General features: G+C 43.0%; 1 protein-coding gene across 1 annotated transcript; it reads right to left on the bottom strand.

Moving 5' to 3' along the window:
- Positions 1 to 511: 511 nt before the first annotated feature.
- Positions 512 to 10,912, bottom strand: ica1 (islet cell autoantigen 1). The gene is made up of 13 exons (XM_053432704.1): positions 10,777 to 10,912; positions 9,006 to 9,035; positions 8,753 to 8,924; positions 8,116 to 8,188; positions 7,676 to 7,799; positions 5,633 to 5,831; positions 4,792 to 4,917; positions 4,461 to 4,559; positions 3,959 to 4,059; positions 3,777 to 3,823; positions 3,422 to 3,685; positions 1,102 to 1,191; positions 512 to 1,009 (listed from the first exon to the last, which is right to left on the bottom strand). The coding sequence occupies exons 2-13, from the start codon at positions 9,020 to 9,022 to the stop codon at positions 888 to 890; spliced, it is 1,434 nt and encodes a 477-aa protein (XP_053288679.1). The 5' UTR covers positions 9,023 to 9,035; positions 10,777 to 10,912; the 3' UTR covers positions 512 to 887.
- Positions 10,913 to 19,778: the final 8,866 nt, after the last annotated feature.

Here is a 19,778-nt window from a genome sequence, read left to right as displayed (position 1 = left end):
TTTGTCACTGTTGTTTCTCATTAAGTCCGAGGAGTCTTGTCTGTTTGCGATCTGCAGTAATGAGAATCAGAAATAAAGCGTGAATGCTACGAGAGACTCAAAAGCTTTACCAAGATAAATACACAACAGGCCTGAGAAGGTTGTGTTGTTAATGTTTGTTTTCTTTCACAACGGAAAGGACACGAGAGCTGGTGCAGATTAGTGGGGACACGCTCCAGCAGGAGGAAAATCTGAAAATGAACCTTGTTAGAACGAGAAATTCGTCTTGTTATTCTCAATATCATATATTTGTTATTAAAACAAGCAGCCTTTTTGTTTTTTTACTAACGTTTCTGGTTATAACAGCATATTAGTGGTCTAAGAATAGTTATTGTTACACTAAAGGATATTTATGTTATATTAAAGAAAGGTTCAAGTTAGTTCTGCATTTACAGATACATTTAGATTTGTTATGATTGATTTGTCTCCGGCTAATTTCTCAATTAACTGTTTAGTCTTTAAGATAAATGCTGAATTTTTTTTTTTGCAAACGAGTCAAATCAAAGAAAACAGGAGAATCCGTGGACACAATTTATACTGGAAGTGCGACTGAAATCATTTATATTATTGTGTCATAGTTGCTGATTAATAAATTGGCTTATAGCAGACAGTTCTCTGGCCACAGTGGAAGCAGTATGCTGCTGTTCCCACTAGTAAATGTTCCCATTGGAGAAGAGAGAGAACCAGGGCCGGGTCTAGACAGGCATGTATGAGGGGGCAGCCACAAATCTTGAGGGGGCATTGTGCCTAACCCTAACCCTAACCCTATTTAGTTTGAGGGGGCACAACATTTATTTGAGGGGGCCAGGCCCCCTCTTGCCCCTGCCTAGACCCGGCCCTGGAGAGAACTATGCGGTGTGAAGTTCGTGCGCCGAGTCAGTTTTGCCGACAGCATCAGGATTGGAGAGCGGGTCCAAGTCGGCGAACAGGTTGAACCACGCAGAGAGGTCTTTGGACGCCGCTGCTTTCTCTGTGAAATGAGTTAAAGGATTAGAATTTAATAGAATAACAACACACAAGCTCTTAGACACTTCAGTTCTCACACGTTTAGCTCCGTCCTACCTTTCACCGCAGGCCTGGCAGCGTTCTGACTGGTCCCAGACGAGGGCTCCGGTGTCTGGGCGACGGCCTGAGGAGCGCCGCCGGCCCAATCTGAAGAGGAGACGCAGGTTTGGATTAATCAACAGCCGACACTTAAAGTGCCAGATCGTGATCCTGCGTATAAATCAAATCTCTCAATCTCTCAGATATTGTGTAACAGCCTCACACAAACAAATCAAAAACAATCACTGCAGCAAAATCAAATCAGCCGTTATCCCTGGATCTTTACATACAAGCTGAAACGTGCAGTCACTCTCCTGAGCTCTGGTTTAAGAGACGTATAATTTGTCCTTTTGTATCTTGATGATAAAACGTGTAGCAACATGTATGATTGGCTGAAATGAACAACAAGCTAAACACCAAATGATAAAGTTATAGCAAATGTAGACGTTTATTATTGTATATTGTAGAACAAATAGAATAGAATAAACTAGAAGGGTGTAATTTAAACTAAAGTGAAAAATAGAATTGGCTCCCAAAGCTCACGGGCTCTTCAGGCCTCCACCCTCCACCCTCCATCCTCCATCCTTCACCCTCCACCCTCCACCCTTCACCCTCCACCCTTCACCCTCCACCCTCCACCCTCCACCCTTCACCCTTCACCCTTCACCCTTCACCCTTCACCCTCCACCCTTCACCCTCCACCCTCCACCCTCCACCCTTCACCCTCCACCCTTCACCCTTCACCCTTCACCCTCCACCCTCCACCCTTCACCCTTCACCCTCCACCCTCCACCCTTCACCCTTCACCCTTCACCCTCCAAAATTCAATACAATCGGTTCAGTAGTTTTTAAGAAATCCTACTAACAGACAAGCGGCAATGGAAACCTTCGTTGCTCTGAGGTAATAAAACATTCACAGATACGTGTCCCATGACGTCGAGGGTAATGTAGTGAATCCTTAAAGTTTAGATCGAGGTGTAACTGGAGCGTGTGTGTGTGTGTGTGTGTGTGTGTGTGTGTGTGCGTGTGTGTGTGTGTGTGTGTGTGTGTGTGTTTGGCTCATGGGAATTTGGGGATTTTCTTCATCAATGATTTGTCTGTTTTGTTTCACATTCTTGATCTTTTGCCCTTATTAGGTTTGCTTTGGTTTTTCAGGCTGATCTGTGATCAGGGTTCCTCACGTACTTGACTCCCTGGACCAGGTTCTCTCCATGATTCACTTGTTTTGGGCTCCGGTCTTTCAGCTGACAGAAGGTCATGAGCTTCAGTTTCTGCCCTCGTCCCTTAATTTTGAATTCAAGCTGTGGAAAACATCAAGCAGCTCGAATACGTTTTTAAATAGGACACTGATCGAATCCGTGTGTGTGCTTCACTGACCACCTGGACTCAGAGTCTCCCTTTCAAAAGTCACAGCCATCTTGTTTTCCTCCGAACCCACACACCAGAGGTTTCTCCTGAACCTGCTGAGATGAGTTTTTCTTTCTAACACGTTTGACTATTTTCATAAATGTGTGATTTTATCAGAAGGGCACTTCTCTCTGCCTCTGCCTCAAAGACTTGATGTATATACAACAGGACATAGGTTCACATTTCTAAATGACTTTATAATAATGCAGCCGCTCATAACCGTCCAAGCTGGAAATAGACAAAAACCGAATGGAACCGAACCAGACGCGGTGCTCACAGCCAGCGTCCAGGCCCCGGATGAATGGAAAGCAGTTGGCAATTACCTACAGCAGGTCATCAAATCTAACTGCCATGTTGTAATAGCTTCCTTCTATTACTTTGACAGACGTGGGTTTGATAAATCATTATACAGCCACTTTTCTCCCTGTGTGGAAAGCGTGAGCTACAACCGAGTTTATTTTACTCTTTTATTTTTATACTTAATGGTCAATTTCATGGAAATTTCATGGACAATGCAAGTTATTATTGAGTTTTCATTGCCTAATGAAATTGCAGCTGGTTCTGATGTTTTTTACGGTGTTTTAGCCGAGAGAGAGTTTTTCTCCCTAATGGTCGAAACCTCTGCTGATGTGTTTTTGATAGATAACATACAGGCTGCGGCTCAAATCACCCGCTATTCACTATAAAGGATATTTAAACCATATACAGTGAACTCATTGTTTCCAATAATGTTTCCCATCATGCATTGCTCTTGCTATAGAAGAACTGAATGACTTGAATAAAGTGGATTAAATAAAAAGCCTCAGATGTGACTCGATTGAAGTAGAGACAAAGAGAAAGAACTAATTGAAAAGAGGCCTTTAACCTTTGGTTCACACAAACGCACAAACACACAAACACACACAAACACACAACGTCCACACGTGCTGACCTGAGAGGGGCGAGTGCAGATTGTTCAAGCTCTGGTCGAGCAGATGAGACGGTAGAAAGAAGTCGTCTTCCTCTTGCCGGGCGTCTGCTGGTCGCCCGGCGGCCGCTGCGCTCGTCCCGTCCTCGCTGTCCCCGAACACCTCGGTCCACTCCCGGGAGAAGTCCCCCTCGTCCACAGACAGACCGCCCAGGATCTCTTTGAGAAGGGCCAGGCTGTCCTCCTCCCCGTCCAGCTCTGGACACGATGAGAGAGGACACTCGTTTCCTGTGGAGGTGGTGAATGAGAAACAAATCGAGAGAGATTCAGCATTAACACAAACTTATATAATAACACCACAGTGATAACACTTCTTTACCTTCCTCCGTCTTGTCGCTGGTGTTTTCACTCTCTAGTGAGATGAGTCTATAAACATAAAGAACAGAACTTTATAAAACTCTATGTGTACATAAGGCGACAGGTGAAGAAAGACTGTCTTCACTGTGTCTGGTCTACCTCCATGAGCAAAGATCACCAGGAGATAAACCTTTCACAACTCACTGCTCGTCTGTCCTCTCGGTTTTCTTTCCGTCCTCTGTCTCCACTTTACTCTTCTTCTTCCCTTTCTTTCTCACCAGCTTGTCCTTGGGGTCTTTTAAAGTCTGCAGGAAAAAAACAAACAAGTTAATTCTAATTCTCCAGGTTTAAATCTACTCAACCAATATTTGGATATGAACCTTGTTTAGAGGCAAAAGTCTGAATAAGAAACTCATGAAAAGAGCATTTTCTAACGACCTTAAACCTGAATGAGGAGAAGACATAGAGTATTTTGAGTGTAGAGTGTGGAAACATATATGTCCTAATCGCAGTATAATGTCCTATTGGAGTTTTCTGTAACTGAGTTTTTTTTTAAATTGGCAGGATGACGTACTGAGCACAAACAGATGAGAAGATATATGATGATATAAGAATATTCTCTTAGCAGCTCATGTAAACATCATAATTGGAGTAATGCATGTAAACATTAGATCAGTTCAGGTCGAGTCGACCTCTGACCTCTGACCTTCAGTGTGGAGAACTCATAATGCTGACTGCCCTTGAAGCTCTCGTGAATGGCTGCCATGGTGCGGGACGTCTTCTCCCAGAAGTGCAGGAGTGTCGTCTGAAACCCAGAAACAAGCCGAGAGCAGCACATCAGCTGAGGACACTTTGAAGATGAGTGAGTGTCCTGTGAAGTGTCCTCGGCTGTGATGGTTAAACCCTGTGCAGTGACTTCCTTTGTCCCCTGTGTGTCTGTCTTCCTTCCTGTGGTCACATGATGCACCGGAGCCACTGACCACAGCCTGTGTCAGATGAATGGAGTGAGGTAAACAAGCCAGATGTGCTGTGTGTACCTGGTACGTGGTCAGGACGTGGGACAGCAGGTTGCAGCGGCTGGCTCCCAGCAGGTCCACCTTCTGACACACGTCGTTCTTCAGCTTGTCAAAGCCGCTTTTGGTGGATCGCACCTGGGCCTGGACCTGAGGGACAACATGAGAATCACCAGTGTCATCCAGGTGGGAGCAGTGAACACAGAGGAGAGCTGGGTCCTCGTAGCGTTAAGGTTTGAATAGTGGGATCTAACGGTGTGTTGCGCCTTCTAGTGGCTTCTCTCAGTGTTTTTCCTCCCTCGTGCCCTTCGTGTTGTCTCTTCAGCAGATTGGGGATGAAATGAAATGATGAGTCATTATATTTAACTGCTCAAGGCTAAAGTATTTTTGTTTATTTGTCTGCAGGATTACTCAGAAAACACTGGAACTGATTCACTGAAACTTGGTGGAAGGAGTAATTCATGGAGATTGATGAAACAGACAAATTCAGGAGGCTGATCTCTATGATCTACTTTGGTCTGGATCCAAATTAAAACCTGGATCTAGATTTAAATGTGGTTTCATAACAGGCCTTTAGGGGCTTGATGGAGGAAAGTGCTCTACTGATTCTACTTTGATATTTGACTTTCCCATTCAGGGCTGATGTTTTGAACCTCACTCAATATTATAATTTGTAATTACTCGTATAACTATAAATTCTGATTTGGCCTGGCAGTAAAAGCTACTATGCTCTGTTGCTATAAACATGAACAAGGGTCCATTAGGTCCATTCCAATGTCCCAGCGATCCATGTCATCAGAACTACATGAATTACAGCCGTTACTTATGTTAAGAGTTATTTCTGTTATCGTGTGTTTTTTAAAACCTTGCGGAACTTCTCCATCTGCTTGTGCGTGTCCGGGTCCAGCTCCTGGGACACGTCCTTCATCCACAGCAGCGCCCCGCGGTACTCGGTCCTCGACTGCTCCATGCGATTCACCGTCAGCCACGTGTCTGAGATGGCTCGGTAGCGGAAGGTCTCCACCTCCTGGTAGAGCCGGCACAGAGGGTTCCTCAGAGCCACTCTGCAGGACGGGGATGTTAAAGTCTCTGTTAAGATGCTGTCACTGGTTTACAGTGAAGGTAGTGAACACAATGGTATTTGTCACATTTGTGTACCACACCTTCATTCCCCATTATTAACAGGGAACTACGATAACAGAGCTATTGAATTAGTGTAGTGAACGACTTTGTATTATCAGTTATTACGTGTTGTTCTTTTTAGCAAACACAGGTTTAGATACAGAACCAATCAGTCAACTTTTAGAGTTGAACCTGCAGCTGCTGTGTAGGAAACTGGTCCTGTAACTGGGATTATTTGCTTCCTTTGGGGTCAAAGTTTCCTGGAAGTGTCCTCACTAATATCTGGGATTACAGTTTTTCTCCATTGCTTTGGCTCATTTCACGAAACAGAAATGACATTCTCAGAGCTCTAAGTGCAATTGGCAAAATAGCCCATATGGTTCAGCACAACTACATAGATCACCTTCAAAAGGTCATATCTCACCCAAAACAGTTAATTCAAGTTTCAAAAGCAAATCATTTTCTCATATAAATAGTCAGTGCCCCCAAAATGAAAATTTCCTTCTCGATTGCTGTGGCTCATCTCTCAAAATAACATAGATGGTTCAGCAAAACTCCATAGCACACCTGCAAAAGGTCATATCTCTCCCAAAACAGACAACTCATCAGTCAAAACTAAATCCTTTTCTCATACAAATAGTCAGTGCCCCCAAAATGAAAAGTCCCTTTGGCATTGTTTAAACACTACAGGTCAAAATGTTTAGATGTTTTGTCAGTATGGCAGTGGTCCATAGAAATATCCCTCGTGTGCACATTTCAATCTTGGCTCAGTCCTTGAATGGTCACTGAATGGTTACAGTAGATGTTTTCCTTCCAGAATATTATGTGTATCAAACAGAAAAAAGATTAATTCAAGGTTTCACATAAAATATGTTTATTGAACTCATACTGCCATGGAAATTGTTACAGTAATTGCCATACATCGTGCTTACAGTAACAGAAAATGTGTACAGCACAATATACTGTCAAACAATAAGCACATCAAAACTAAAATTTGTTATAGTGAGATATGACCTTTTGAAGGTGATCTATGTAGTTGTGCTGAACCATATGAGCTATTTTGCCAATTGCACTGAGAGCTCTGAGAATGTGATTTCTGTTTCGTGAAATGAGCCAAAGCAATGGAGACAAACTGTAAACTTACTGTGTGACTGGTGATCAGATGTGTGAAACTCAACCATGATTACTAAAGTTCTAGTTGCACCTGAAAATTAAGCCAATGATCCAATATATCCTTATTACAGTATATATCATGATGTTTTTCATGGTATTATGTGCCTGTACGATTTTGACAGTAGAGTGAACTATTGTGCAGGTGATGATGTAAACAATGAAATTATGCCAACATGTTCTGCAGAGAACAACCACTTGACTGAGAAGCGACAGTCAGTTTTCACCAGCAATATGTATTCAATTGGTAATTGGGCTAACTGAAGGCAATTGTACCTAACCGTTTGCAAAGGTGTGCTGAATCATTTGAAATTTGTGCAAGCTGTTGGAAATTGTACTTGTCATTGAAAGGATGTGCTAATACAATTGCAATTTGATTAAAGGAATGAGATATTCCAATCTGTTGTGAACAAGTGCCCAGTGGTTTGGAGGTTTGCACGTGTTGTTTTGAGAATGTCATTTCTGTTTCGTGAAATGACCCAAAGCAATGGAGAAAAACTGTAACAAGACGCTCTCTCCTGCTCCCTTTGTGGGATTTGAGCTAGTAAAATAAAAACGAGGTCACATTTTGTCTGTGGTTACGGAGACAGTGATGGTATTTGTGTGTGTTTCCTACCTCTGCTGGGAGGAGAAGCACAGGGCTTTCCCTGTGGCCTGCATGATCTTTCCAGCCCTGGTTTTATCCTGGGAGCCCTGGGAGCGCAGGAAGCGACCCAGCTCGTTCTCTTCCTGGGAAAGAACTGAACAGGAGACACGAGGAATGAAGCCGTCAGATTCAATCAGTGCAACCTCGAGAACATGGACGTGCAGTTTGATCAGATGACACAAGAAGTTCCAGTGTTATTGGATATATAGGTTTAATTGTTTATAGTCTCAAATGAATAATGCTCTAGGCTTTAAGAGCATTTAAAAGAGGAAAGATCATCTCTGGAACACGTATTTTTGGTAGTTTTACTCTTGTTGAGGGTTAAGAACAGAGGAAGTTGCACCTTGTTAATCCTCATTGAGACCTTGTGAATATGGACTGTACATATTAAATGTGAGTGGTTAACGTACAGCAGATCCTCCTCTGGTACTGCTCGATGACCTTCAGCAGCTCCATGCACGTCCTCTGGATGGAGTGGAAGACCTGCAGGGCACAAGAGCACCAGCGTGAAGTCAAAGAAGCAGCCGATCTTTGAAGTGAAGCTTGTGTGTAGTCACCTGAAACCTGGAGAAACCCAAAACACTTGATTGATTTCAAACGCTGGAGCTTTTAAAAGGCTTTTAAAAAAAATGTCACAGCTTTAAAACATGATCCATTATGTAGATATCAAGTTCTGAGTGGTTTATCGCCTTATTTATCGAGGGCCCGAATCTAAATCACGGTTGGACGTCCAGGCTTTTATGAAGTATCGATTTCAGCCGGTTCAATTCCCCCTCACTCCTGGAACAGAGGTGCAGATGATGGAGGGTGGGGGGGGGGGGGCGGCCTAATGTGAGATCCAGGCCTGGAGCTGATTCTGGCATCGTGCAAATCAAAAAGCCATTTTAGTCAATTGAAGAATCCACCTGAGGCGGAAGGATCTCCCGTGTTTCTTAATGACTCTGTGATGTGACTAAAGGCAACTGGAAGCAAACATGGCAGCTGGCGAGTACGCTGTAAACCCCCCCCCCCACCCCCCCGACAGACACGCTCTCATTTCCTCCTCACCTCCAGCTTGCCGTCCAGATCGGCGTCCGATGCCACCACATGCTCGTCCTCCTTCTTGCCGGTGACCTTGATGAGCGTCTGCTTGGTTTTCCAGTACCTCTGCTGGAACTTGTTCACCACAGACGAGTCCTGGCTCTGGATGAAGCGGTCCAGGTAGTCGCGGGAGTAGCCACTGCAACGAAATGATCAAACATCTGTCCCCTGCACTTTGAATAAACAACTCAAACTGAGCGTTACACAGAGGTTTACTCACAAATGTCCTCCGTCCATGTTTCAGGATTATCTGTGGAGACAGAAGAACAACTTAAGAGTCTCAGGTTTATCAAGCAAAGGGGTTAAACTAACACTGGATCACAGATAGAGCCTGAAACACAGTAGCAGGGTTTGGGATGATTGTTTTTACATTTCCCCAAATTAAAGTCAGCAGATCCCTTATATTTTTAAACGATAGGCATTAAGGTACGTTGTGAAACTCATATTCTAGATATTTCTTGGGCTGGAGCGAGCAGGGATTACATGCAGCAAAGGGGGCGGGGTCGGAATCGAACCTGCGGCTGCTGCAGGAGGACTCGAGCCCCTGTGTTTGCTCAGCTGCAGGTTTTTAATGGAACAAAGAAACTGGATCATGTTTCACTGATCCTGGTGACACGTTGCTTTTTAAAACTAATTCTGACAAAAGTTTACAGATTATTTACACAGCATCTTCTGCTGTAATATCCAGTTTAAGATTGTTTATAATTCTACGGTTTAAACAGGTTTAATTTTCAATTGATTCATTTTATTATAATAATTCATCACTACTTCAGACACAAATCTCCAAATGTGTCAATCTAAAGCTTGAATGCTTCTGTTCATGTCTCTTCCACTTAGTCATTCACAGTTTGTTGACACAGTAATAGTACAACTAGTACAATACCATCAAGTACATGGTCACTGCACAATACTACAGAGGCAAAGGGAACTCCTCCTGACCCTGGTCTGTAAAAAGCCTGACGCATGAGTCACAAGGTGCGACTGAGGCGGAGCTGCTAATGAGCAGAGAACAAACACATAGTACCATGTTCATGTACCTGTACTTTAGTTTGTAGTATTTCCATTTGTGTTCTTCTCTAAATACCTTTTAGAGGCAAATACTCAAATACATTTACTTGACAGCAGTGGATAAACAAATTAACTGTCATTTTAAGACATTAAGAACATTTAGCAAATAGTTATGTGCTTTAACTCAGAAATGATTTTGAATGAGGGCTTTAACTTGTAGGCTAAAGTAATATATATATATAGTAATATAAACGATAAAGTGAGATATATAGTGATTGTTTTTACGCTTTTACTGAAGGGACCTGAACACATCATCCACCAGTAGATTTAAGTTTCAGGAGATTTTAAAGAGATCAACTAAAACAGGTTTGATCACTAAATACATTCATCCTGGAAAACAGTGAATTGAATATTCTCTTGATCAGAGAATCTAAAGGAATCGAACTGAACTGATTCTGATTCCTGATGTTCGTTCTGGACGAATGGAGGTTTGTTCCCTCTGTGTTTAAACACTGACACTATAAACCTGATCATAGTGAAATAACAATAACGGATCCAAACACAGAAACCAGCTGTTTCCCAGATGTGCATCATCACCTGCTGTCCATCAACAAACCATCACATCCACCATCAACCACTGGTTTCGACCCAGAACCCGCGCGTCACGACTCATCGAAACATCCTCATCGATGATGTGGAGGAAATAAACCATCAACCAGAAGAACACAGCGACAGAGATTCACTGGTTCTGGATTAAACATGTAAGCGTCTGTGAATGTGAGGGAATCGAACCGCAGCAGCATCGACACAAAGCCTGAGTCACTGAGCGGAAACAACAGCGGCTTCCTGCATCTCCTCCTCCGACAGGGAACCACAGAGAACCACAGGGAACCACAGGGAACCAGAGGGAACCACAGGGAACCACAGAGGGAACATCTGAAGACCTCAGAGGAAACGATTCATCTGGAGAACAACACAAATACCTCAGAGAGACGATGTCCAGCAGGAGAATCCCGTTATTCTGCGATCATCGCTGCACGAGGCTGAGTCTGGATGACAGGCCACTAACACAAACACACATATACACACACGTACACAAGATACACACGCACGCACGCACACAGCTGCTCATTCAACGCCGCTGCATCATCCGCCCGCTGACGTCACTGTCCTCCGGTTTCCAATTGGCCAGATCTGGCGCGCGCATCACGTTCAAAGGTTTTGGGCTTTTTCTCTGTCTCTCGTGCAAATACAAGCAGGTGTGGGTGTCGCGTGCACGCGTGTGGTGCTCGGGCGAAGTGCTGTGATGGAGGCAGAGCATCAGGTAACACAAAAGTGTAGAAGACACAAAATGGAGGGATTCGATCCTAATCAAGGATTTATTACCTGTTTGTCAAACATTGAAGATTTTTAAATTTGTTACTGATTTACCAGAAATGATTTTAAGGATCTTGATGAAAGAAATCAGGCAAATTGAGGAAACTGATTTCTATTGTTCAAACTGCTTAGTTGAATCTAAAGGGACTGTTGTATCTCAGCGGAGGTATGTGCTCCTATTATATTTAGAATAATCATGATTATTAATTATTATTATTTTCAGCATTAACTGTTGCTACTATCCTTGTTTACATGCGAACATCGATAACAATCACTCTTGTTATTTTCATTCTAACAACTGTCGAAGAAGAAAACAACAAATACACAACTTAGAAAACAATGTGTAGACAAATTAAAGTATCTGTATAAGATTTACGTGTCTTGAACCAGTCCCTCCTGTCCACCGCCCACCATCACTCCCACCATCACTCCCACCATCACTCCCACCATCACTCCCACCATCACTCCCCACTACCATCAGTTCTGTGTTTGTCCAAACGAGGGCAGTGTAACACAGAGGACGGGTCTTGTGTTTAATGGTCTCCTCTGCTGTGCGGGGCCCCCGAGCTTCCATGTGCTGGCTCCAGTTTATTCCATCACACCACACCGCAGCTGATCTATAATGGCATGTACATTTTGTTGTCACCTAAAGGGAATTTTCTTGTCATGCTCCAAATTGATGTACCTGCTGGTGGCCCTGGACAGTAACTGGGAGAGTCTCACACAGCTCACACAGCTTCACTGCACAAGCCCACTGAGCTGCGTTGACATTATGGATTTACATCTGGGGAGCGTGTAGCTTTTTGTTTTGTTTACATAGATCTTAATTTGATTAGCAGCCAGCGAGTGTTGAAGCTTTTGATCCTTGAACACCCTGAGGTCAGTTTCGGTTTTCATCCTCCACCGGAACGAGCTCGTTGTTGTTTGTTGTTCGGTTGTTTTGCATCTTTATTGTCGTGATACCTTCTGATTTCCCCCGAGGACGTCCTCCAGCGTCCCTCGGCGTCCTTCCAAACCCTGACCCCTGACCTCCGCCTCCGATGGCAGCAGATAGACTGACGCGTCTCTCTCTTAAAGGAGGATATGATCTCCATAAATGCTGGTGTCCTTCGCCCCCCCGTCTGATCCTCCCCCAGCTCGTACCCTCCTTATCTTCAGCTCCGCGATGGTATCGAGTTGAATTCACTTAAATAAGACAAGGAAACAATCAGAGCCTTAATTTAAGTGACGCTGTCCGGGTTTTAATTCAATCAGGACGCAGTCAGAGAAATTCCCTTTTCCGATATCGCCCACAGATCTGTGTCACCATTGATTTCCTCTGACATTTCCCGACTCCAGCTCGTTCCATTCAGGAGTTTGTTTCATTCTCTCTCACACAATCGCCCACTCGCCAGAACACCCAACGCATCGAGAACCATTTTCTGAGACGCAGTCAGAACCCGACTCATGAGGGTTCTGCGTCCCCTCCGACCCGACCCCAAAAACGGCTCGATTGACTTTTTCCATCTGCAGTTATGTGTGGTGATGGGGAACCATGACATTTACATTCGCACCACTCCGATATGATCCCTTGCTCGGTGCGAGTCGCCCGACACAGACTATAGCTCAAAACAGGTCACAGGATCAAAAGTGTCTCTTGCCTGAAGGAGCCACCGAGTCGATCTTTCCCATTTTCTTTTGCACCAAATGGTGTTTTCTCTCTCTCTCTCTCTCTCTCTCCCTCTCTCTCTCTCCCTCTCTCTCTCTCACCAGTAACTTGCCGGAACACATTTAGATCCTGAGTAGAACTCCTCGGTGCCCACTCATCACTCTGCGTGGTGTTTGAAGATTACTACGCTCAGAGACATCCTCGCTGGGCATCCAGGCAGCTTAGAGGCCAAAATCCATAATCCCTTACCCTTCATGGGAATTCTCCATGCACTTCAACACGCTGAAATACAGCCGCGCTGCAGCAGCCTCTCACGGCCGAGGAGCCAGTGCAGCCGCGGGCCGAGATAGATGGATGACATGTCTCCACGAAATGTGGGAGAAGTGGAGGAAGTTAGATTTAAAAAGAAGTTATATACCGCAGGTTAGTCTCTGCCCGGAACTCCAAACCAGAGAGATGTTTTCTTGCACGGTACTTCTACTTGGTATCTAACGGGTTCCTCGGCCGGACCCCACGCAGCGTGCACTGTTTTATGTTCTTTGCCGTATACCATAACAGCCCGGAAGACATTATTTACTGAGAATATGGGTCTCAGCAGCTGTGCAGCCTTTTTCCCCCAGTCGTCTCAATAAAATAATTTCCTCCGAGGCTTTACCGCCTTATTAAAACGCATAAATAAGTGCAGTTCCTTGATTTAGTAATCTGAACGAACAAGTAATATGTAAAGTTCAGCCGCTGTAGCTGAAGAACCAGTGGGGCTTAATTTTTCCCTCCTCCAGGCTAGACTCTAATGCTTTGTTCATCTGCTGTGCTAAAACCCCTGTAATAGCTTTGGGGCTGGTCTTGCACCAAACAAGGAATAATTAAAGTAATCTCATATTCACATATATGTGTTTTCTCATTATGAAGGTGTTTCTTGACCCTAAGCCTTTTGCCTTTTCTCTCCCCCCCCCCCTTGAAATAAAAGATAAAAAACGAGGACGGAGAGAGAGAAAAGGTCAAAGTAGATTTCACTCAGGATCACATGCACTGAACTACACTCAATAAATCAATCTCATTTTATTTGTATTGCCCATATTTATTATTTGCCTCATAGGGGTGTGCAAGGTGCGACATCCTCCAGCTTCTTGATGTAAGAGTCTGATATTCTACATAAGCAATCTAGTTGTAGTCATAAGATAAGACAAGATAAAACTTTATTGATCAGACTCCAGCTTTAATGAGGAAGACGAGAGATTATATTAAATAAACAATAAATACAGAATATGTAATATATACACCTTTCACTACAGGAACATATTGTTTGTATATTTCAGTAAAGTGCAGTGGTTTAGGACGATTGGACGAGAATGTAAAACTGTATTTGTGTGATATTAAGATAGGAATAATAAAGTATGATATGATGCTACACATGTGATGTGCAGGGGATACTAATGTGCAAAAATACATTCCCAGATTCGAACCGTCCTGCATCACATTTCACACAATCAAAGATCCTGAATGAAACTCTCTGCGTTTTCCATCACGATCCATGAAGTACTTCCTGCGGAAAAAAATGGAAAATCGCAAAAAGAAATTGCTTCTCAATGTTGAAGAAAGTGAAATATAATTTCCTGGATCTGCAGCAAAATCGTTTGAGTTCTTTCCCGACTGATAAAACATCCTTCAACCGAGTTTTGGTAGAAATTCGTTCTGTGGTGTTTGTGTTATCTCGCTCACAAACAAACACACAAACACACTTTCCTTTTCTCTCAACCATCTGTAACAAATGTTTTCTGATTTGCACTAAATCAAAAGCGGTCGACAGGGATCATTTTTTATTTGGTGTCGACTTCTCCAAGGACGTCTCGGCTCCTCTGCCTCCAAAATGTTTTGTCCTGTGACACGTTGACCTGGACAAAATGTCGGCTCCTTGGTCGGGCGAGGACCCCCCCCCCCCCCGCTGCTTGGCATGCTCCATGGCACCGAGCGCTGAGGGCAGAGCGTGTCACCGGGGCTGGCACCGGCCTGAACCCCCCCCCCCCCCCTCCAAGGTTACTCTTTGATTTAATGGTGATGCATTTTTTAAAAGCCGCATCATCGCTCTCTCTCTCTGCCACCGCGCCCGGTCCATCTCTGTCACGAGCGCTGGCCGTGCGTCTCACCTTTAGCAGCGGAAGCACCACGAGAGGTTGTTTCAGACATAAATCACCTGCAAATGAAGCGTCGGGTGATTGTTTGAGCTGCTGCTGCCTCAGTTTAAATCCAGGACAGGGAAGGGAAAGGGTTTCTGTTTGTTTGGACTATGACACAGTAAAACTCACGTTGACAGGCAGCTCACTCTGACTGGATGTTTGGATGTGAACAACTAGGGTTGCAAAATTCTGGGAATTTTCAAAGTTGGAAACTTTCCATGGGAATATACGGGAATTAACGGGAATTAACGGGAATAAACGGGAATAAACTGGAAATTGTGCGGGTAATTTATACTATCTGTATTTACCTTGTCATATACAGACATAAATATAAACATTTTGTTTTGTCATAGGCTGATTTGAGCCCTGAGGAAACTTTGGGCACTTGACTATATGCTTTTGGATCTTTATGTCATTCTTAACATAGGTCTTTGCACAGCATTTGCAAATGCACACAGCCTTTCCTTCTACATTGGCTGGAGTGAAATGTCTCCACACATGAGATAGTGCACGTGGCATTGTTCTGTAGAATAAGATGAGAAAAAAACTTGTAAAAAACACTAATGCAATGCCAGAGATAAAAAATATTTTACAATTGATGGATAAATGAATAGAAATAGGGTAGATGAACAGATGAACAATCCTCAATCAGCATGTTAGTATATTTTCCCCAGTAATATCATTGAAACTTACCTGACTAGTCCTGATCAATACATCAGGCCTCAATAGCCCTGCTGTAGTGTGCAGGATACTGGGAATTATCTGTGCATGTGATGGAGAAATGCACAGTGCAGGGTTGAAATTCAACTTGCAGCGTGCGCTTATTTTTTTTCCCTTCAAAATTACCAAAATTCCCGAGCTCAATATTCCCATGGAAAGTTTCCGGACAGTTTCCAAAATTTACCGAAAATGTTTCACCCCTTTGCAACCCTAGTAACAACACATCACTGGTTCTCTCTTCCTCTTCTGAACTGGTAAACGATAAAGAAAAAGCATCGGCTTGTTCTCGGTCTCATACAAACAGCTTCACCTCCAAACCATCTGCACGCACTGACGTCTCTGACGTCTCTGACAAGGTGAAATGTGCTAATCACCACCTCTGGCTGCTGTTGTTTCAGTAAACCCACGGTGAATCACAGAAATAGATCATCAACCAGTTGCTCTGAATGTGTTCACACACACACACACACACACACACACACACACACACACACACACACACACACACACACACACACACACATTCACGTTCAGCCGATCAGATCATTCTTATCTTTTTGGTGGCACTTTATTTTACAGTGCGCTAATAAGACGAAACAAGCCAAACTATATATATCAAATTAGACCAATCCAGAAATCATATGTATTTTATTATAACACTTCCATTAGAAAATAAACAAACACAGTTGTATCCAGATTTTACTTTTATTTCCTCTCTTTCATCCTACAACACATAAAAACACAACTACACTGCAAAAAAATTTGAATCCTGCGACACTTTGTTAGATTTACAATGAAGAACATTTCGTTTTTTAGTTTTGTGCAATTTGTATCTTATCTGTGCAGTTCCTGAACTGAAATCAGATCTGAGCAGCATGAGAACGTCAGTGTTAGTGCAATCATACGTAGAATCACAGGATAGAAACGGTTCATATTCATGATCCATGAAATCCAATTATATCTCTTGACAATAAACCATCTTCACCACCAATAAGCTGGTTCTGGTTTGCTGAAGCTAGTTCTTCACAAACTGGGATATGTGTTGAGGGACAATTCATTGACTCGTGTATGAACTGAAATCCTCTGCAGCTCCACGATCATGTAAAAAAAATAAAAAACAACTTCTACTCCAGTTTTTTAATTTCATCATTACAGGACTGGAACTAATTGTTTATTGTTATTTTTATCAGCAACTAATCCCTTAATTAGTTTTGATTATTATTTTTCCTTCATTGTTTAATCATGAAAAAATGCCAGAAGATAATTGGACGACGCCCCTCACAGCTTTCAAAGCGTCTGTGACATGTTCAGGTAAAACATACATTTGAGACACCGGTGCTCGATAAACAACTTTTACTTACACGTGTGTATTTAATGCATTTGTGTCCATCTGTTGTGCAGCTGATCTCCCTGCAGGGTTTTACTCTGATGACATGTGAGTTACACTAATACGACTATTACTGAAAACTATAGGTTGACTTAGGTTGATTTAATTACTACAATGTGAATAGATGTTTGATATAAATCCGTTAATATACCGAAATTAATTTGTCGACAGTCAGTCAAATATGATAAATATTTACTTAGACTTGTTTAAATATGAATTATATTTGCATTCTGATGATCAATATTTTCTCTGATCTTCTTTAAATTGAGTCTAATAGCTCCAGCGCTGGATTCGTATATATTGACAGATGTGTAACTAAAAGTCAATTACAAATGTACTTGTGTAAAAGTTTGGATTGTCAAGCAAAACCAACACATTGGGTTGTTTTCACGTTTATAAATATGAGGGCCGGAAATGCAACAGACAGGAAACATGGAGAATTCAAATATCCATGAAAAAGACGTGTTGTTAACAAAGAAGACGAGAACTTAGAAAGACGTTCTTGTGATGAATAGAGTTTATATATCAGACTATATATTACAGACTATATATCACAGACTATATATTACAGGCTATATATAGACTTTTCATCTGTTTGTAATATAGAGTCTTTCGATGTTTAGCATCTGTAACATCAGCAATCTCAGAATTTAACCTCAGAGTTCAAGAATTATGTTTCAAATGAATTACTACAACCCAAAATTACATCTTGGTTCTATTTCTCTACCTCTATCTCCACTTCTTGTTATATATAGACTTTATATAGACTATTAGTCAAGGTGTAAAATGGATTATGTCCTCAAATGTTCCTCTTTTATCAGCAACATGAGCATTTAACTTCAGAATGAAATGAAATCTGATAATCTAGGATTACTGTGACTCCGACTCCTCCTACATTCACTGTATGTTTATGAAATCCGTCCTGATGTGAGTGTGAGACTCGTCACATTAAAAGCAGAGCTGTTAGCAGGTTGCGTGATGAGGTGACGAGTGGAGACCTGCCGCTGAAAGAGACGTCCAGCTGACAGAAATTTAAAAGCAGCCTAATTTCTTTCAGATTCACGGCGAGCGGAGGAGCATTAGATCATAGATGAGCAAACAGCCGAGCGGGACAATGAGTCGCTGCCGTCAGCCATTACCCAGCGCGCTGAGAACCGACAGCGTTATGATTCCAACATCCATTAGAGCAATTAGCCGCCGCACACAGGTGCCCTGCGTTTCAGACCTTTTATTAAAAGCCTCGCAAAATATTCTTAATTTTCTCCACCTTACAAAAAGGAAAACCTGTTTACCAAATGTAATATAAGCAGCGGGACGGAATTAAATAGAGCGTAAACTTAATTTCGTGTTGCCACAATTCATTCGATTCATAAGGGCTTAATAGCATTGTTCATTTTCCTGCATGTTTAGGGGTGAACTGCTCGTACCTGGTTATGTCCGGGGGGCATTAAGTCTGACTAATGAAATGACTCTATCCTCCGTGGCGTTTTAATCTATTCATTGGGAAAGTAATTGACAAGCCCACAGTTTGTGCATTAGGATACCAAAGGACAGCTGTCACTAAAGCAATTAAAATGACAAAGGTTAATTAATTCCCTCCACTCTTTTTACCTGATATGAGACGTTCACAATGAGTGAGTTTTCATTTCCCGAGGAGGAGTGGTGTTTTTTCCAGGAGAGTAATTTATTTGTGATTTTATTTTTTTGGGGAGGGAGAGAAAAAAGAAAAAACCAGCAGCTATTGTCTGAAAGAGGCTTTAATACGTCAATAGCTCAGACCAGCACTGAGCCGCAGGACGACTTCACCCCGCTCTTCAAATCCAATCTGCCCCGGGACACGAGCTGAAATGACAAGTGGTTGTTTGTTCTCTTTTTTAAATGTAAGGTTTTCTTCAGTAGGAGCTCAAATGAAATGTGTTCGGTGTATAAACCAGGGCTGTGAGGAACGTTTCACACTTTAATATGAACAGATGTGGGTGAGTGGAAACACACTGCTTCAACATCTTTCCCCTGCAAGTGTGGGGGTGTAGGGGGTGTGTGTGTGTGTGTGTGTGTGGGGGGGGGGGGGGGGGGGGGTCACGGGAGAGAAACCCAAGATGCAAATAATTACTATGCCAACCACCTCTGACACCTCGAGAGCAGAACCCAAGAACTTTCTAATCCACCTAAATGTCAGAGCGCCGCTCGCAGCCCCCCCCCCCCCCCCCCCCGTGTGGATCTCCACAGGCTGCCAAAAGGCCACTGGTTAGTCATCTGTTTACTCTCGCAGCTGCTGGGTGTCATTGGGACTCTGAAGGAGAAATCCCATGATTCTCTCTGCCATTTCTGACAGCTCCCGCCCAGACCACATTAAACAGGGATCGAGGGTGCGGCGGCGAGGGGGGGGGGGGCTCCGGCCCAGGACGAGTGAAGCGAGGGAGTGGATTTGTTGTTTTAGACGTTGTAACGCCGCCGGTTTCATTCACACGCCGATGACACAAGAACCAAAAGGTCTATTTTGTCTTGTTGCTACTTGAGATGAATCCTCGGAGTAAAACGAACCCATCGCCTCATAGTTCTGCAAATCGTTCTCCCAGAAACAGAAATTTGCCGGATTGAGGTTATTATTATTATTACATATTTGAAATGAGTTGGAGTGAAGTTTATTTGTGAGAGCTTCCCTCTGTTTTAATTATAAAA

This window comes from Pleuronectes platessa, chromosome 10, assembly GCF_947347685.1.
Source record: "Pleuronectes platessa chromosome 10, fPlePla1.1, whole genome shotgun sequence".
NCBI classification, from domain to species: Eukaryota; Metazoa; Chordata; class Actinopteri; order Pleuronectiformes; family Pleuronectidae; genus Pleuronectes; species Pleuronectes platessa.
Note: the sequence above shows the minus strand (reverse complement) of the source record. Positions and strands in the feature narration are given on the sequence as shown.

Bases quoted from the DNA above. Each gene is read 5' to 3' on its own strand.
- ica1 (XM_053432704.1), bottom strand. The intron at 4,918-5,632 runs GTTTTAAAAAAC...GTTGTCCCTCAG, and splicing joins AGATGGAGAAGTTCCGCAAG to GTCCAGGCCCAGGTGCGATC. The intron at 3,686-3,776 runs GTAAAGAAGTGT...CCACCTCCACAG, and splicing joins CAGCGACAAGACGGAGGAAG to GAAACGAGTGTCCTCTCTCA.